The sequence below is a fragment of the Corvus kubaryi genome, unplaced genomic scaffold (genome assembly GCF_017639235.1).
Source record: "Corvus kubaryi isolate FWS band 111438036 unplaced genomic scaffold, C.kubaryi_AGA036_p1.0 37270, whole genome shotgun sequence".
NCBI lineage: Eukaryota > Metazoa > Chordata > Aves > Passeriformes > Corvidae > Corvus > Corvus kubaryi.
The window spans coordinates 1,950,921-1,967,017 of NW_024581083.1; the positions used below are offsets into that span (position 1 = coordinate 1,950,921).

The following is a 16,097-nucleotide window of genomic DNA, read 5'->3' on the forward strand; positions in this document are numbered from 1 at the left end:
CTCCCAGTCTCTAACTGCTTAAAGCAAGATGCTCCTTGGTATCTGTTTAAGCCTACCAAAAAAAGCCCCTTCTAAGTGAACAGTAAGGTACTGTACAATGGGAGATAAACAGCATTAACTGATCCACAGCTTCCTGCCCAGACACAAAGCCAAAGGAAAAGTGCTCTCTACTTCCCACAAGAAAATTAACACATTCTCCGCTCCCACAGCATTTCACTGTGTTGATGTAATTTCCATTTAGGAATAGGCACTGAACAGAGCAAAGAGGTTTGTGACTCCTGAGCTGCAGCAGTCCAGGCACAGCCCCCAACTTACAACCCCAGCGTGAAGCCCAACATGCAGCGCTTGAGTCCAAATTCCTACTGGCCATTCCAACCAGGCACCTTCACAAAGGACAGTGCGAAAGAAATATGCACACTGGGATGTTCTGATGTATAAAGGCACTCGAGGTTTTAAGGGCTTATGTGAAACCAAAATTACATCAGCTGTGCAATCTAAACAAAGCGATGTATTTGGTTTGTTATACTTGTGGATGTACTGGTTGCAACATAATCCAAACTGCTTGATATGAGCTGATGACTCTGCTCTTGTTCACACTGAAATGGCTCAAATCTTCAAACTCTTACCCGTGTAACTCATGCAGATTTCAAGATGAGCAATGAATCACAATTATTGCTATAGATTATATTTGCTGGAATGGACCTTAATTCCCTTTAGAGGAACGGGGAGTAAAAGACATCATAATGTAATCCTGAAGTCTGTAAATCCTAAAAATCTATATGTTGAGTCCTTTGCAGCTGTCCAACAGCACTCACAATGCAGTAGCTTCATTGTTAATTGCTTCTAGTTATAACAGAAGCTAAAGAAACTATGCTATGGAAAACAGACTTTCATAAAGGAGAAAGTGGACAACAGCAGATAAAAGTCCATCTTCTATTTCTTTACTGATGTCCTTTCCAATTTTCCCTGACACATGATGAAAACCCAAGTTCCCTCTCAATCTCTCTCTCAGAAAGAGAAAGCAAAGTACTCACACTAATACTATTGTAAACTTTGAGGCAACATTTTCAAACATCAGGTGGGCTAGGAAACTCTCACTGGCTGATACTGGTAAGTGAGGTGCATAAAAATGCATTATAACAAGTATCCTAAGCTGAAAATGTTTCTTTTCACCTATAAAGCTGTAGTCCTATTTATGAGAAAGCTAAAAAGATCTGAACAACTTAGAAAAAAAAATAATTAGCATATTCTATATAATGCAGAGTTATAGTGCATATTGATATAAATATTTATAGCAGGTCACACTTCCACGCCAGCTACCTTCTGTGGTTTAAACTGAGCTGCTAGCAGAGAGCACTGGATGATCCATGACTTTTTAAAAAAAATGTAATGAGGCAGCCTGATGGTGTATGAGGCAGGTGTCAGAGAGTGATTTCAGAGTTGAATTGGCCTGAATCAGATCTCCTTCCTTTTCTATAGAATCAGAATTCACAATAGTGACATCAACAGAATGACATGAATGAAGAGAGGTGTAAAATAGAGCTAAGCCTCCTATTCTTTAACAGTCCAATCATTTTGCACTTTTTCCCACTAAATAAAAATTAAATGTACAGTGGAAACAGAGGAATTGGTTATTGGTCATATCATTAAAAAAAAAGACTTGTGACCTAATTTCACTCAATGTACTTTGCAGCTATATCCAATTTCCAGGAGCACTACTGCTCCTGCCTGAGTGGGCTCCAGGAGGGTCAGCAGACAGCCAGGGCATGCTGTATTCCTCATTTTTCTCCAAATACTCAGTAGTGCTGTAAGTATAAGGTCCAGTTACATGAGCTAGGGTTTGAAGCAATAGCTCTTGCCTCTCCTAGAAGAATGAAAAAAGGAGATGGAACAGAAACGTGTGAAGTGGTACACTCTACACTCATGCCTTCCCTATTAAGTAATCAAATCTTAAGGTTGGAAGGGGGCACGGGACAGCGGGAAAGAGTTACAATCTTAAAAAGAGTTCTGATGATGCAAAATAACTCAGTATGTCAACCTGAACTGCACTTGGCAACCTACAGAAATAGACTCACAAGCATGGAAAAGAAATGTGAAAGTGGATCTCAAAACCACTGGCAGGAGAACCTTCCCTCTGATCTCAAGAGACTGTTACACCTCTGCCTGTCACTGTGGCTCAGTACCTAAGGGCAGTCAATTCCATAGTTTTCAAAACAAAACTAAAAGATGCACTGAGGGAGAACTGAATCAGTGATTACTAACGAGACAGAAAGAGATAGTTTGTATTTCCTGTACAAATTAATTTGTACTCTTAAGCCCTTCACTTCAGTCACTGCTCTGGTAAGTTACAGACTTTGAGCTATGCATTTCTGTGCCCCATTTCTCCACTGGAATTTAAATAGGTTGAAAGTGACAATGTTTTTCAAAATTATAAAAAGTAATGGTAAAGGCTGATTTGAGCACAGGCTCCAGAAGCGAAGCACTGAGGTTAAGCCTTACCTCAGCTCCAGTATGCTAGTGACATTCCTGGAGGGGAAGATACGCCGAATATAGTTAAAATCCCCAACAAAGAGACTTCCATCAATACCCACTGCCAGTGCTACAGGGGCCAAGAGCTTATTTCCTTCTGCCAGACCATTGCAGCTCGGACAGGAGATGCTTCTGCGGCGCCCGTTCCCCATAATGCTGGTTATCACAGCTGGCTGCTGGGTGAGAAACTGATTTTCTCCGTTGCCTTTGTGCAATATACCTAAGGACAGAGAGGAGAAGAAGTGGTTATTACCACCATTCATTGCAGGGGACTGCAGGCTGTTTTCTTTTCAACAGCTGCTTTTAAGGACTGTTATAATGAAATGACTCCACCATTTGGTTTTTCAACGGTGCAAAAAGAGCAGAAGCATTTTGCAGGAGTAAAAATAAAGGTGTAATGAAGATTCAGTGTTAAAACCCACACACATACACAGCTACAGACCCAAACCTACACCCAGAGTCCTTTGGTATTTGTCATGAAAGAAAACCCTGCCACACAGCTCTGGCCTGGGACTGTGGTTTCGATGGTTTCTGAGTGGGTGGAGAAGAGCTGTTCCTTATTTGTGTCTCACTCCAGTTTCCTGTATCATGTTTTGTTTGGAATTCTGTGCCAACCTTACTGTTCTCTTTCCACCTCTCAGTCTTTCACACTTTTTAAATGGAAAATGAAAAATGAGAAATGGAGGCACCAGAGAGGATGATGGCACAGAAAATGAAAAGATAGGAGAAAGATGAAACTCCCAGAAAGGCTGCTAAGGATCAGTGATAAAAGGCAAGAGGGAAGCTGGTGGTACAGATCTCTATTAGGCTTCAAGAAAATACCTTCAAGATAGGATTTATTTTCAAAATATTTGCTCAAAGAGCAGACCCCTGCTCCAAGAAGGCAGTGGATTTTCTGACAGTGTGACCATATCCTTTGTCATCAAAAACTGCGGAAATCTGGCTGGAAACTTTCAGCCTCATGTTCTTCTGGAAATGAAATTGTAACAAAACTGGTTCCCCACTGGCGACAACACTCGCTGTTGCCATGTACTACCCAAATGTGGACCCACTGCCCAGTGGTGGAAGTGAATTCAAATAGCCTGATCTTGCCAATTCTGAACAATACTTTAGATTTATTAAGCAGAAATACACTTTGGTAATGATCAGCAGGAAGGCTGCAAACAACACTTTGCAGGGAACAAATAAAATGTAGGCAAAGCATTCAGCTCCCAAAGAGCTGTTGGTAAAATACGAGTATCACAAAGCTTCAGCTTAGCATATGGAAAGACAAAAAAAAAGTGAGGAAAAAACAAAAAGGTGACTAAGGAGAAAGACAAAGGAGACTCAGTATCTTGTCACAGACTCATACTCCTTGTAAAATCCATCTCAGGTTAGGGGAAAAAAAAGGTCAAGCAAAAGGAACCAGGATCAGATGTGGTTAACATGAGAAAAACAGGGAAAACAGAAAGATATTACAGGGGAATAAATGAAAAACAGAATAGAGGATAAAGATTAGGACTTCAAGAAATTCATGCTGTGCAGTAAACAGTAAACACAGTAAAAAATGTGTTGAAATTTACAAAAAATTTCTGACAACTGAAATATGTCTCATACCTTACTGAGCTGAAGATGAAACAAGAAGAGTGGACAAATTGAATTTTTGGAAGTGTAAGTATAATGCAAATAAAAAGTTTTTGCAGATAGAACTCTATACAGGATAGCAAACACATGGAATTAACTAACTCACCACTCTTGACATTAAGTACATGATGTTTATCCAGAGACCATCCTCCTAAGTTTGAAGGATCCAGTTCAAATCCTTGCAGCAGTGCTGTCCTCTTCTCCCACAAAATGAGACTGGGGCAAGTCTCATATTCAAAACCCACAGACACTGAAATAAAATAAAATCTAATATACTTGCTGAACAAACACTGAATTAAATGTCCAGACCCCATTCACAACATTGAGCATTCCAGTTCCCCAGCTCCCTCAAGAAGATGGAGTGATTATATTCCTCACTTTTATTCTACAGTATTATATTCAGATCTTTGACTAGACACAAATTTGAAACTTCATTCACATGTACTCTGCAGGGATTTGATCACTTCTACTTTAATAGCTCATATTGGGAAGTGATGGGTTTGGTGAGAGGAGAGTGAGAAATAAATTTTTTAAACTAGAGTAAAATTATATTAAATAATTAAAAATATCAGATAACAGGACAAGATAAATTCTTAATTTGCCAGATGTTCACAGCATTTATTTAGTGTATTCATTCTACATACCATATACCAAAGGGCAGTGAAAACTTTGTGTGCATTTAAGCACAATTGCACCGCAAGCATTACACAGGACAGCAACATCCCATGCAGTAATGTAAGAAAGAAAAGCTACAGGAAAGAAGAATTTAGAAAATATAGAAAATAATTAAGACTTAAAAAAAAATCTGCTCTATCCACACTGGCACAGTTCTGATGCTCATTTTTTACACTGTTGTATCAAAGTTATTCAGATATTCAATGGAAACTGAAAAATATTATGATGATCACTCTTTTTCCCACCCACTAGAATCAAGCTGACTAAAAATAGCTACAGAACTACAAGACTGAACAGCATCAGAGGAACAGCATTTTCATTTCAAATGTGTAATACCACAAGAGACTACAATAAGACCATGTGTGAAAACCCAAATGCACTGCAGACTGCCAGCCAGTCCAGAATGAGGATCATTTTATAACTAAAGAAAATAAAATTGTAATGATGGATTAGGTTCCACCTAAGTTCCTGTGGCCAGTTTTTTCTATTGCCTGGTCTAAACCTTCAAAGTCAGGTACTGATCAGGCAACCCAGGCATGCTGATGAGTTTAGACCCTCTGAATATGATCTTTAATGTGTAAAAGAACCGTAATACGAAGATAAATTGTGTCAGGGAGACAAGAATGGTTCAGTCTATATTTGCTCCTCCATAAGAAAGTTTGAAGTTTTCTTATTTAGAATTACAGGTGTCACTTGGAAAGTTTTGGAGCTTGTATTCGCTGACTTACCTACAGCATCTGACAACCCATAAACCTTCTGACCGTAGGCATCTGTTTTGTCCCAGATAAATGTATATGCCAAGTTGGGAGATGCCTGAAATGACTTTTGGAACAAATGCCCTTCTACTGCTACCATCAAATGAACTTTGATCAGATTCAGTGGCACAAGTGTCTGAGTCATTATGATCTTCAGTAAGGATTTGTATCCAGCAGTGCGGGAACTCAGGTAGCTGAGCTTTATACTAGAGCCAGGGATCTCAATTTCTTCATGAAGAACCTGGATAGGAAAGAGGTCAAATATTTTACATTAATGTGTTTGTTTTTTTTTTAATGTATCACCTTGTGTATTCTTATAAACTTATGTCTTTCTGTTACTGGGAGTGGATATCCTCAAAGAAACACAGTTCAGCTGACATTTCTGACAAATAATTATTTGGTGTCTGTACACATCTTCTTAAGAGCCCACTGCTGGCAAAAGGGCAAATAAGCACAACCATTTTTACTGCAAGTTATATGCAAGGGAAACATAAGAAAAATCATAGGAACCCACAACTTCCACTAACAGTGTAAAGCCTAACGGAATACAGCAGTGAAAAAATAGTACCAACAGAGTTTTCTTTTGTCCTAAGAAGGAAATAAGGAAACAGTCTGTGGTCAGCACCACATGCCAAGCCTTTGCAAAATTCTCTTGAAATGCCCAAGCTGGCATCTCAAATACACAGATATAGTTGATATGGTATATGATAATAGTAGGGTGCAAGGTAATCAAAGATAAATGAGTCTGGGTGATACAAACCTGGGATATCTCCTGCAGCCCTCATTAGAAAACCTGGTACCTGTCAGAACGAATGCAGCTCTGCAGAGATATCTGCTGTAGCAATTGCAGGGAACACATGGTGGCTGTGTGCTCAGGTCAGAACTGTCAGCTGACCCCTGATTTCTGTACCCTTTTCAATCACACTGTTCTTACCTGGGTTTCTGGCACAATGGGATTGCGGCTGGGAGTGTCACTGAAGAAAGTTGAAAGTGGTGATGAAATGATGACTGGGTCAGGACGGACAAACCCACTGAGATCACAGCTGGGAATGGAGTTCTCCTCTGTCTTCATCACCAGGGTGTCCATGGCATAGAAGCTGTTCCATGGCAGCCAGACTGTCCTTTCCTGGCTCATAAATGGGGCCCGTTCAAAGTGCAGCGTTAGGGATGCTCCACCATTTGCAACCAAGTCAAACCTAGAAAAGTGTGGCCTTTAGAAGTGGCAAGACTGAGTAATTCCAGTAATAACATTCCTGGCTAATGAGATAGGTATAGAGGCACACCAGTAGTGATGAGTATTGGTCTGATTTGGGGTGGGATAGAGTTAATTTTCTTCCTAGTAGCTGGCAGAGTGCTGAGTTTTGGATTCAGGATGAGAATAATGTTGATAACACAGGGTTGCATTTATTATTGCAAGGCAGTGCTTACACAGAGTCAGAGCCTTTCCTCCTCCTCACCCCACCACACCAGGGAGCAGAATGGGGGCTGGGAGGGGACACAGCTGGGACAGCTGTTCCCCGCTAAGGGATACCCCAGATCATACGGTGCCATTCTCGTTATATAAACTAGGGGGAAAGCTGCTCAGAATCTGGCTGAGAATTCCTTTATCTTTTTGTTATTTTCCTTTTCATTAGTTTTTATAATCATAATTTCAGTGATTAAACTGTTTTTATCTCAACGCAAGAGTTTTCTTACTTTTACCCTTGTGATTCTCTCCCCACACCTCCGAGGCAGGGAGAGTGAGCAGACCATGATTATGTTTTAAATGTCATGGTTCCAATGATCTATAGCGGGATGTGAACCTCTGGCAACTAAACAGCTGAAAACCAGCCAAGACAAGCAATGATTTGAAGTCACCTGGACAAAGCTCATTCCGATGATATTATAAATTCTGTATTAAGTAATTAAAAAAATACCCAACAAACAAATCACCACATTCATTATTACAAGTCACCTTTATATAGAAACAGCAGAGAAGCCAAGTTCATTCTGAGTTGGACACTGAATTATCCCTTTCCTAAAAGATCCTGTCCATCAAACATAGAATGGGACACACGGCAGTAAGAGAATAGTAATGAGAAGTGTAACACAAGTAAGATTTCCTGTCTCCAAGATAACTGATCTATCATTTTTCAGAGATACTAGGTGTTTACTCCAACCCCCTGCACAATCACAGCAGTAACATGGAGCTGCACAGGCATTTGAAACCTGGCCTAAATGAGAAATGCTTCCAGGTTGTTCTGACAACAGAAATAGGTGTCAGTTGTTCCATGTAAATGCTGGCAATGTAACAAATTACTCAATGACTTCAATAATCTATTCAAATTTAAATACAGTTCAGCTCACCATTTACTGCAACTTTAAACCACTGAAATCAACATTATACTTCTATTATAACAAATTAATATTCTGGAAAATACGGAACTTAAATACTCCCTATAGTTCAGTTGACTCCTATTATTATTTCAATTCAATTGTTTTTATGCAAGATCAAGATAAAATGGCAAATGTTTACAATGCCTGTGTCAGATAGACTGTTTTAGTTACCACAGCCAGTAAACCAGATAAACCATGACACACTGACTTTTGTTTATCTGAATTTGTGTGCATTTCAAATAAGCTGATACAAGGGGGAAAAAGCACTTCTTTGCACAGCAGGAAATTGTCTAAATATATTCAATTAGAATCTTTTGATTGCATTCTACCCTGAAGAAACTCAAAAGAGAATGTATCTTCAAAAGCAAAGAGAAGCAGAAGGGAAATTTTAACAAAATATACTATTCCATAATGATGCTTTCTTTTTTCCTAGAAGTGTTAGCCTGCACTGCATTTTAAAATAAAATATTTCTTGTCTCAGCTGGATACTGCTGTAGCCCACAAATGTTTTCATAGATACAGAGCAATTTATTTGAAAGGAGTTTGCCTGCTAACACGTCATTATCAGAAGTCAGCCTGTTCATATTTACATGCAGTTAGTATTCAAAATGCCGCGTGAAAAATTACTTTTGTGTTTACTTAATAGCTCTTTGCCCTGGGAGGAAGGCAATGCCTGGTACCACATGGTTCCATTAGATCACACCATCTGTTAATCAGCAAAGACACTCCACAGCAAACAGGGGCTCAGTGAAGCAGGGACACTCACGTGCCATCCTGACGAGTGATGGTGTAGCCGTACTTTGGATACTTGACAAACGACACGTTGACCCCAACTAGAGGAGTCCCATCTGTAGTCACCACTTGGCCTCTTATGAGAGACACAAGACTGAAAAAGAAAGAGAATTAAAGGTATTAAAGCTAATGACAAAAGCAAAGTTATGCTGTTTATAAGTGAAGCAGTGGAACACTTGTACCTCATTTACTCTAAATCCAGTTTACTCCAAAGGTTTTTAGAATACTGAGGAACCACAATATTGCCCAGCTCCCTCTATACACCTGAATCAAGAAACTGCTTGTCTATGCAGTGAGAGGTGTATAAAGAATGGCAGTCAGTGCTTTCCTTGTCTAACAAAGCTTTGCAGAGCACAAAGCTCCCTCACATTCAGCCAGGCCAAAGCTGTGACCCTGCAGCGACACTGAAACTCCCAAACCTCCCTGGGGGTACAATACCATGCCTGTGGGTGCCTCACACACTTGACAAACAATGGTGCAATGCCATATCTCTGTTTTATACCACCAATTCTTCACCTCAAGGTTCAAATTCCCTCATCTTAGGGAATGACTGATGTTTGTACACTGCATTCAGTCCTGATTTGGAACCCTTGCTTGCACTTTGCCAAGGGAAGGATTTGGTTTCAAGTCCAGCTTTACACACAGGCAAGACAAAACATTTCTTTAGCCAGCAGGATAAGCAGCTTTGCTTAACCTAAGGGAGATGAAGATGAGTTATTCCTCTGCAAGGCACAGTCAGTTTTTTTCTCTTTGGCAAGTGCTTTGCTGCTGCTAAGTGCACAGCGGGCACAAAGTGCTGCTGCTCCCAGCTGGAGAGGAGTTTCCAGCCCCTGGCTCCTTTCCCTTCCATCTTCCCTGTACCCTGAGAGAAGCAGATTGAGGAGGGGGGAAGCTGCTTTGTAAAAGGGCAATGGAAAAGGTAAAGCTTCTTGTAGATGGCTTCCACTTCTGCACTGGAAACGTGAAAACAGGAGAAGGCGACCTGGGAAACAGGGAGAGAGTGAAGTCCTCTTAGCCCACAATCTCAGGGATTGTAAAATTGCACTTTGCTGTAGTCACAGATGAAAAGATTTATTTATTCATCAGTCTGTGCTTCCAGCATGAGCCACCAACTCTGCTCTGCTGAGAGCCACGGAATGAAGAGCTCCTTCCCAGCAGGACTAGGGCTGCTCCCGAAGCTCAGCAGGCTCCAGGCTCATGCCAGGCACAGCACCCTGACCCAGGGATGTCTGGCCCCAGGCTGAGCTGCAGGACAAGGGGATGAAGCTGGGCTGAGCTTTGCTGAACACTGACAAATTGTGGTGGGCTCTGGGAGGGCCCCCTGCCAGAGAACAGCTCCTTTCATCAGCCAGACCAGGGATCATTTTCAGGTCCTTTCTGCCAACTCTGAGATGTTCAGGGGCTGTGATGTACCTTTCTAACTGTGTTATACCAGCTGTTTAACAACTATCTCCTCTATTTTTATTCCAAACAGGGTGCAATATTTTCTTCAATATTACATGAAAAAATCAAATTAATAAAACTGAGCCATTTCTGTTACTTTTCTTTTAGAACTTTCAAGTGCTTCTTGACCCTTCAGGTCAAATTCTAATTTGAAAACTCAACATTTTCTAAAAGAATATGGAATTTAATAGAAATTGAAACCTGTTGAGAAAAATCTACTTGGGAACACATTGGACCAAGATAATTGTCTTGGCATTATTCATTTTGCTTGAATTATTTTATGTGACAAACACACAGAAATAGTTGCAGGGAAAAAGTCACTCAAGCTTCTCTAGGGAAACTGTGCAGAAAGTAGATTTAGAAAGAAATTGTCAGATGGCGGAAGAAAACTAATAATGCCCATGACTTAATTTTTTCTACTTTCAATTTTAATATTTCAGGAAATAATTTGAATAAAAATATTTTGGTTAATAATCTTCCTTTCTATTTCTGAAGTGCTAAAATAAGGAACACAATGGATATTAGAATAAGATAAAATGTAGCTAAAATCTGGATTTATAAGAATCATTGTTTTGACTAAGTCATTTCAAAAGTGTAACAGACAAATTGAACTGATACAAGAATTACTTTTTTTTTTAAACAAGGAATTTAAATACGTAAAAGCATGTGGCTTTTTTCCCTGAAAACTTCATTTCATCTCATTTCTGCACAGAAAAAAATCAGTGAGTTTTAACTATTTTTGCAATCAATAAATTTTGTTCTTTTTTGCTTTAGCAGAGTAGGAAATAACTTCTTTTTCTTATACTGAGACTGGAAAAAAACCCCAAACCATTATTTTGTCCCACTTTTTCATGTCTTTCAATGTAATGACAGACTGAGCTAAGCAAACAGAGCTTACAAACATGGGAGCTACTTATTGAGATTATGGCAGCTTCAGTATATGGAAAACCTGGCAGCTGAACCTTGTGGCACTTTTAAAAGACAAAGCCATTAGTTTTAAAACTTACAATTTGACACTATACATTAGATTTGCCTAAAATTGGCACCAAAAATAACAGCTGAGCTGCAGAATTATCAGAAGTACCTTCAAAACTTAGAGGTGAAGGCCAATTTTAATATCATTAATAGGTCATTTGCAAAGACATGTCAAAATCTGCAGTGTAGTTCAGATGAATAAAACAGAACTAAGACTCCTACCATGAGGAGCCCTAAAAATAAAAATTCAAAGTTTCCAATGAGGTTTTTTTTAAAGGAGCCTCAGGATTGAAATGCTCAGCTCCTGTTTAGTCTAGAGCACTGATTCATAGAATCATAGAATGGGTTTGAAGGGACCTTAAGATCATTTTGTTCCAACCCCCTACTTGGCAGGGTCACTTTCCACTATCCCAGGTTGCTCCAAGCCCCATCCAACCTGGCCTTAAACACTTCCAGGGATTAAAAAAAAACCAAAACAAAATCACCACAAATTTAGGTGAAAACAGAACAATTTTTTTCTATTTTTTCGAACAACTCCCTGTGTGTATGCATGGAGTATTTTACAGAATAGTAATTATATAGAGTAGGGTCCAACAGGGGCTTCCTGATAGAATATGGAAATGATTGTGTTCAGCACAGGGGTGAATACAATGGGGACCTGCTTGGTGTATCCAGAAACACTGTGATCCTCTTTTTACAGACAAATATTTAGGGACATGCTCTACATTACCCACTAAGCCTGTAATGGAATCCTGACTGAGGAAACAGTTTCCTGTAATGAAGTGCAATCTTTTGGGTGTTATCTCAAATGAAGCTCTTTCTTCAGTTTTAACTTTGGTGATATGAACATAATTAATATACTCATCAATTTCTTAGCATCTTTCCATGGAGACCTATTTATGTAATATTGATAAATACCAATCTTCTTGTAAGCATACAATGGCATCAAATATCAATTAATGATTTGCGAGCTTTTAGATTCATTACAAATATATAATTAATAATCTTAGGAAGAACAAGCATAGAAAAAGAAAAAAAACAAGAAGAAAAAGGAAACTTAGTCAGACGGATCAATGATACAAGTAAAATGGCTTTATGTAAGGAATAAATAATAAAACTCCATAAATCAATGTAACTTTAAAATTATTTGAAATGCTATTCCATTATTGAAATTTGTGTTAGTGGCACTACATAAAATTTAATCTCTTTTAACTGGAAACCAGTTTGCATTTTCCCTTTTTCTAGACTGCAGTCTTCATAAAATATAAACCTCAGAAGCTCCTACTCAGTGGAAGAAACCTTCTTCTGGGTGTTGCCAAAATGTTAAAATGCTAATAAAACTCAGTGTTATAAAACAGAGGCCACATCATAAACTGCAACAGCGTGGCCTCAGTGTGATCTCGGTGTGATCAGCTCCTGAGATGAAGCTCCTGAAAGCAGCCTCTCCTGTTGAACCACAAATAAAATCGCTGGCAGAAATTTTCCCATACAGTGCAACTGCACAGATCCGGTGTCACAGTCACAGCTGCTACCTGCTGTTGAAGGGATTTTCTCCGGGGATGATGTGAGTGCTGTCCTTCCCCACGAGGAGCTTGATGCGATCATAGAACGACTTCACAGCGGGAGCGCCGGGGTGGCTCTGCTGGATGATGTCCAGCGGGTCCCGCGAGCCCCGGCACAGGAGGCTGTTCTGGCAGGTGGCCTGCAGGCAGCAGTCTGGGTCCAGGCAGTCCACCAGGCCATCTGAAAGGTAACAGGCACTGAGATCCAGCACAGTGCTGTGGAGCAATAATACCCGTGGAAATCCCAGTGCACTGGGAAAAACTGTTAAAGCTCACTCTTCATACCACCCCTACACCCTAAACCTGGAGATTCAGTCAACAGTGCCATGAGGATGATGCTTTGGAGCACACTGGTTAAAAACCACTACAATTAATGTAAACCAGTGTTAGACAAGAATAAATCCCAAGAAATCTCTCAAGGGCTGACATTAGGCAAAATAAGTGGAAGGAATAAAGGATTTTTGTTTAGGTTATTTGCTTGTTTGTCTGGGGTTTTTTTCTGTCTTGAGAATTAGGCTGTTTGATTTCATTTGTTCTGTTTGCAAAGCTGAGAGGAGATGGGGATGATAAAGTCGTCGTTACCTAAGTAAAATAAAAATCACATTGCAGCCATGTTGGCAGTTCCTAGGGAAGGGCTGCTGGAACTCCCACCTCCCATGGATACCTGGCTCATGACTTGTGTGCGTGCTTGGCTAAGGAAGGATCAGTCACAAAGTTGGTGGGTTCAGTCATCATATTACAGATTAGGTTGTCCATCAAGAATATTTCTTAGGATGCATTTTTAAGAAAAAAATAGAATCTTAACACCAGAAATTAAAAGGGAATCAAGGGGGAGATCAATCTGTATACTTAGATAAATAACTGACTATTTTCAGCACTTACAGTAACGATTCTATTGTCATCTCTTCATTGGGTATCATTATTTAACTGAAATATGTTCTCTCAATGGAGTTCTACTATGATTTAGAAATTAATAACCATTTGCTTTAAAATACTACCATCTCTAACAATTTAGAAACATTTGTTCACCTACTCTGGCAAGAATCAGGAGATCAGTCTGCAATCTGCTTATGTCTGTAAACCTTCAGAGACTTCCCAAGGTGCACCAATCTGATTTTTGAATACAAATATGGCCTGGGCATACACTGAGCATCATACACAAGACAGAGCATTCCAGCAGGGAAGCAGACAAAAGTCCCTTAGGCTAAGATCATGACTCATGCATTTTCAGGATTTTAAAGTGCACAACAGACCAGCACAGCGATAACTGGAAAAACAACAACCTAAAGGAAAAAAAACCCAATCTAAAACTATGAAAACTTCCTTTTTTTACAATTAGCCTTGTATATCCAACCCATTGTGTGTGCCTGAAATGACTGTGCCTGACCTGATTTAAAAACAAAATTGCCAAGGTATGCTGACAGTGTTTCATTCAGGCCTCTAAGGAGATTTAAGTCAGACAAACTACCTTGTTGTGAAAACTGTATGTTGCTTTAAGGTCACTCGCCTATTCACATTAGGAACTCCATTCATCTTGAAATCCTCTCCAACGTGGCTGTAGGAACTTTCTGTCTCGCTACAGTTCATTTTCTACCCACTTTATATAATCATTCTAAGGACATAATTAGCTTCAGGGTATAACTAAAGGCAGTTTTCCTATTAAGCTCTGAGAAATTCTCAGCATCCTGCATTTTTTCTCAGTCTGTGAGACCTCTACAACTATGAACTGAGATTTACCCACTGTTTAGTCCACTCAGTTCTGTTAGTCAGATGACCACCAGGCAAGAAAATCCTATCAACACACTAGAAATAACAGAGGAAAAATACAGGATATAAATTATTCCCTTTGATGAATTTACATTTACCTATTCAAGCTGCATCATATTTTTGCTATACCTGTTATTAGAGGTGAGCATAAGTTATGTCTGTAATGACCTCATCACGCAGCAGATTATGGGATGCTGTAGCCAAACACTTGTGATGACACCATGAACTGGGAATGGGCATATCAATCCCTTAGGCTCCTGTCAGTCATGCGAATCACATCTTTATGCTTGCGAGCCCCCTTGGATATTGTCTGACATTGCAATCTTCAGTAAATTACCCCGCCACTGCCAATCTCACCGTTATCTCACAACCAATCAAGCAGGCAATCAAACTGCTCTGAATTGCCAGTTCAGGACCTGGGAGGCTGGAAACATCTCCATTCAACAGCAGGGAGAAACCTGCCTGTGATTCCTTCCATGTAAGAAGGTTTTGCTGCAGTTCTGTGAATTCAGACTCAGATGCTTTCAGATGCTTACAGCAGTATTTTGAAGAGACAGGCATAGAGCATAACACAATTTACTTTTTAGAACATTATTGCTTATATGGCTTTATTCCCCTGTATTAATTTATTCTCAGATGGCAGGATTCAGGATTGAGGATATTTTTACCTCATGTGAACTAGTTGATCCAGGTTGTGCAGCAGCACCAAGGTCTGGGTCCGCTCAGCACACACAGCCAGGCCCTGTGCACTGCTGCTCGGTATCAAAGGCTTAGACACCACTGTGCTGCTCACATCCACAGCTGCTGCTATTATTGACTTTGCTGCTCTGAAAACTCTGACTCCATGCATGAAAGAGAATTGGTTTCTGTCAGAATACACCTGGTTTTAGTTCACCTTTGCCTAATTTGCTATCTGGACTCTTATCACAGAATGGCTGTGATTGGCAAGGACACCTGGAGGTGATCAGGTCCAGCCCCCTGCTCAAGCAAGGCTACCAGATGCTGGTTGCCCAGGACCATGCTCGGACAGCTTTTGAATGACTCTGAGGATGGAGACTCCACAGCCTCACTGGGCATCCTGCTCCAGTGCTCAGTCACTAGACAAAGAAGTGTCTCCCAGCATACATTTGTGCCTGGGGTTGTTCCTCCTCAGGTGCAGGACCTTGCACTTCATGAGGTTTCTCTCAGCCCATTTTTCCAGCCATACTGTACTGTTATATATGAAGTAAATTGTTACAGAATCATTTATTTGCATTAGACTCAGCTGATTAAAACCAGAGCTAGAAAAAAAAGTACCTTCTGTAAAAGAAAATTCTGCTATTAGCATAAATTTTAATTAGAATTCAGTACTTCGGGTTTTAATACACAGTTCAGAGCTTGTCATCCTCCAAATTTCCTCAGGTATGCTGAATTATTTATATGGTTAATTCAATGACAAACCCTCACCACTTGCCTCACCAAAATATTGCTGCTTTTCATGGCATACACAGCTGAGTTTCAAGTGGGCAGTGACCTCTCTGATACTCTGCATGCTAAAGGGGGGAGGCTGGAGAGGGAGCTAAGATGGTGCTGAACCTTTTCCAACAATCTGAGAACAAAA

The 16,097-nt window shown here is 40.0% G+C and overlaps 1 protein-coding gene across 15 annotated transcripts in view; it reads right to left on the reverse strand.

Annotated features, from left to right (window-relative positions):
- TENM2 (teneurin transmembrane protein 2) overlaps positions 1 to 16,097 on the reverse strand; it is a 655,728-nt gene that overhangs the window by 29,414 nt on the left and 610,217 nt on the right. For all 15 annotated transcript variants that reach the window (XM_042025410.1, XM_042025408.1, XM_042025406.1 and 12 more), the window contains 6 exons: positions 12,701 to 12,911; positions 8,725 to 8,844; positions 6,517 to 6,778; positions 5,556 to 5,823; positions 4,259 to 4,402; positions 2,500 to 2,749 (listed from right to left, as the gene is read on the reverse strand). In XM_042025410.1, the coding sequence (XP_041881344.1) occupies positions 2,500 to 2,749; positions 4,259 to 4,402; positions 5,556 to 5,823; positions 6,517 to 6,778; positions 8,725 to 8,844; positions 12,701 to 12,911 (1,255 nt within the window). The remainder of the gene's footprint in view (positions 1 to 2,499; positions 2,750 to 4,258; positions 4,403 to 5,555; positions 5,824 to 6,516; positions 6,779 to 8,724; positions 8,845 to 12,700; positions 12,912 to 16,097) is intronic.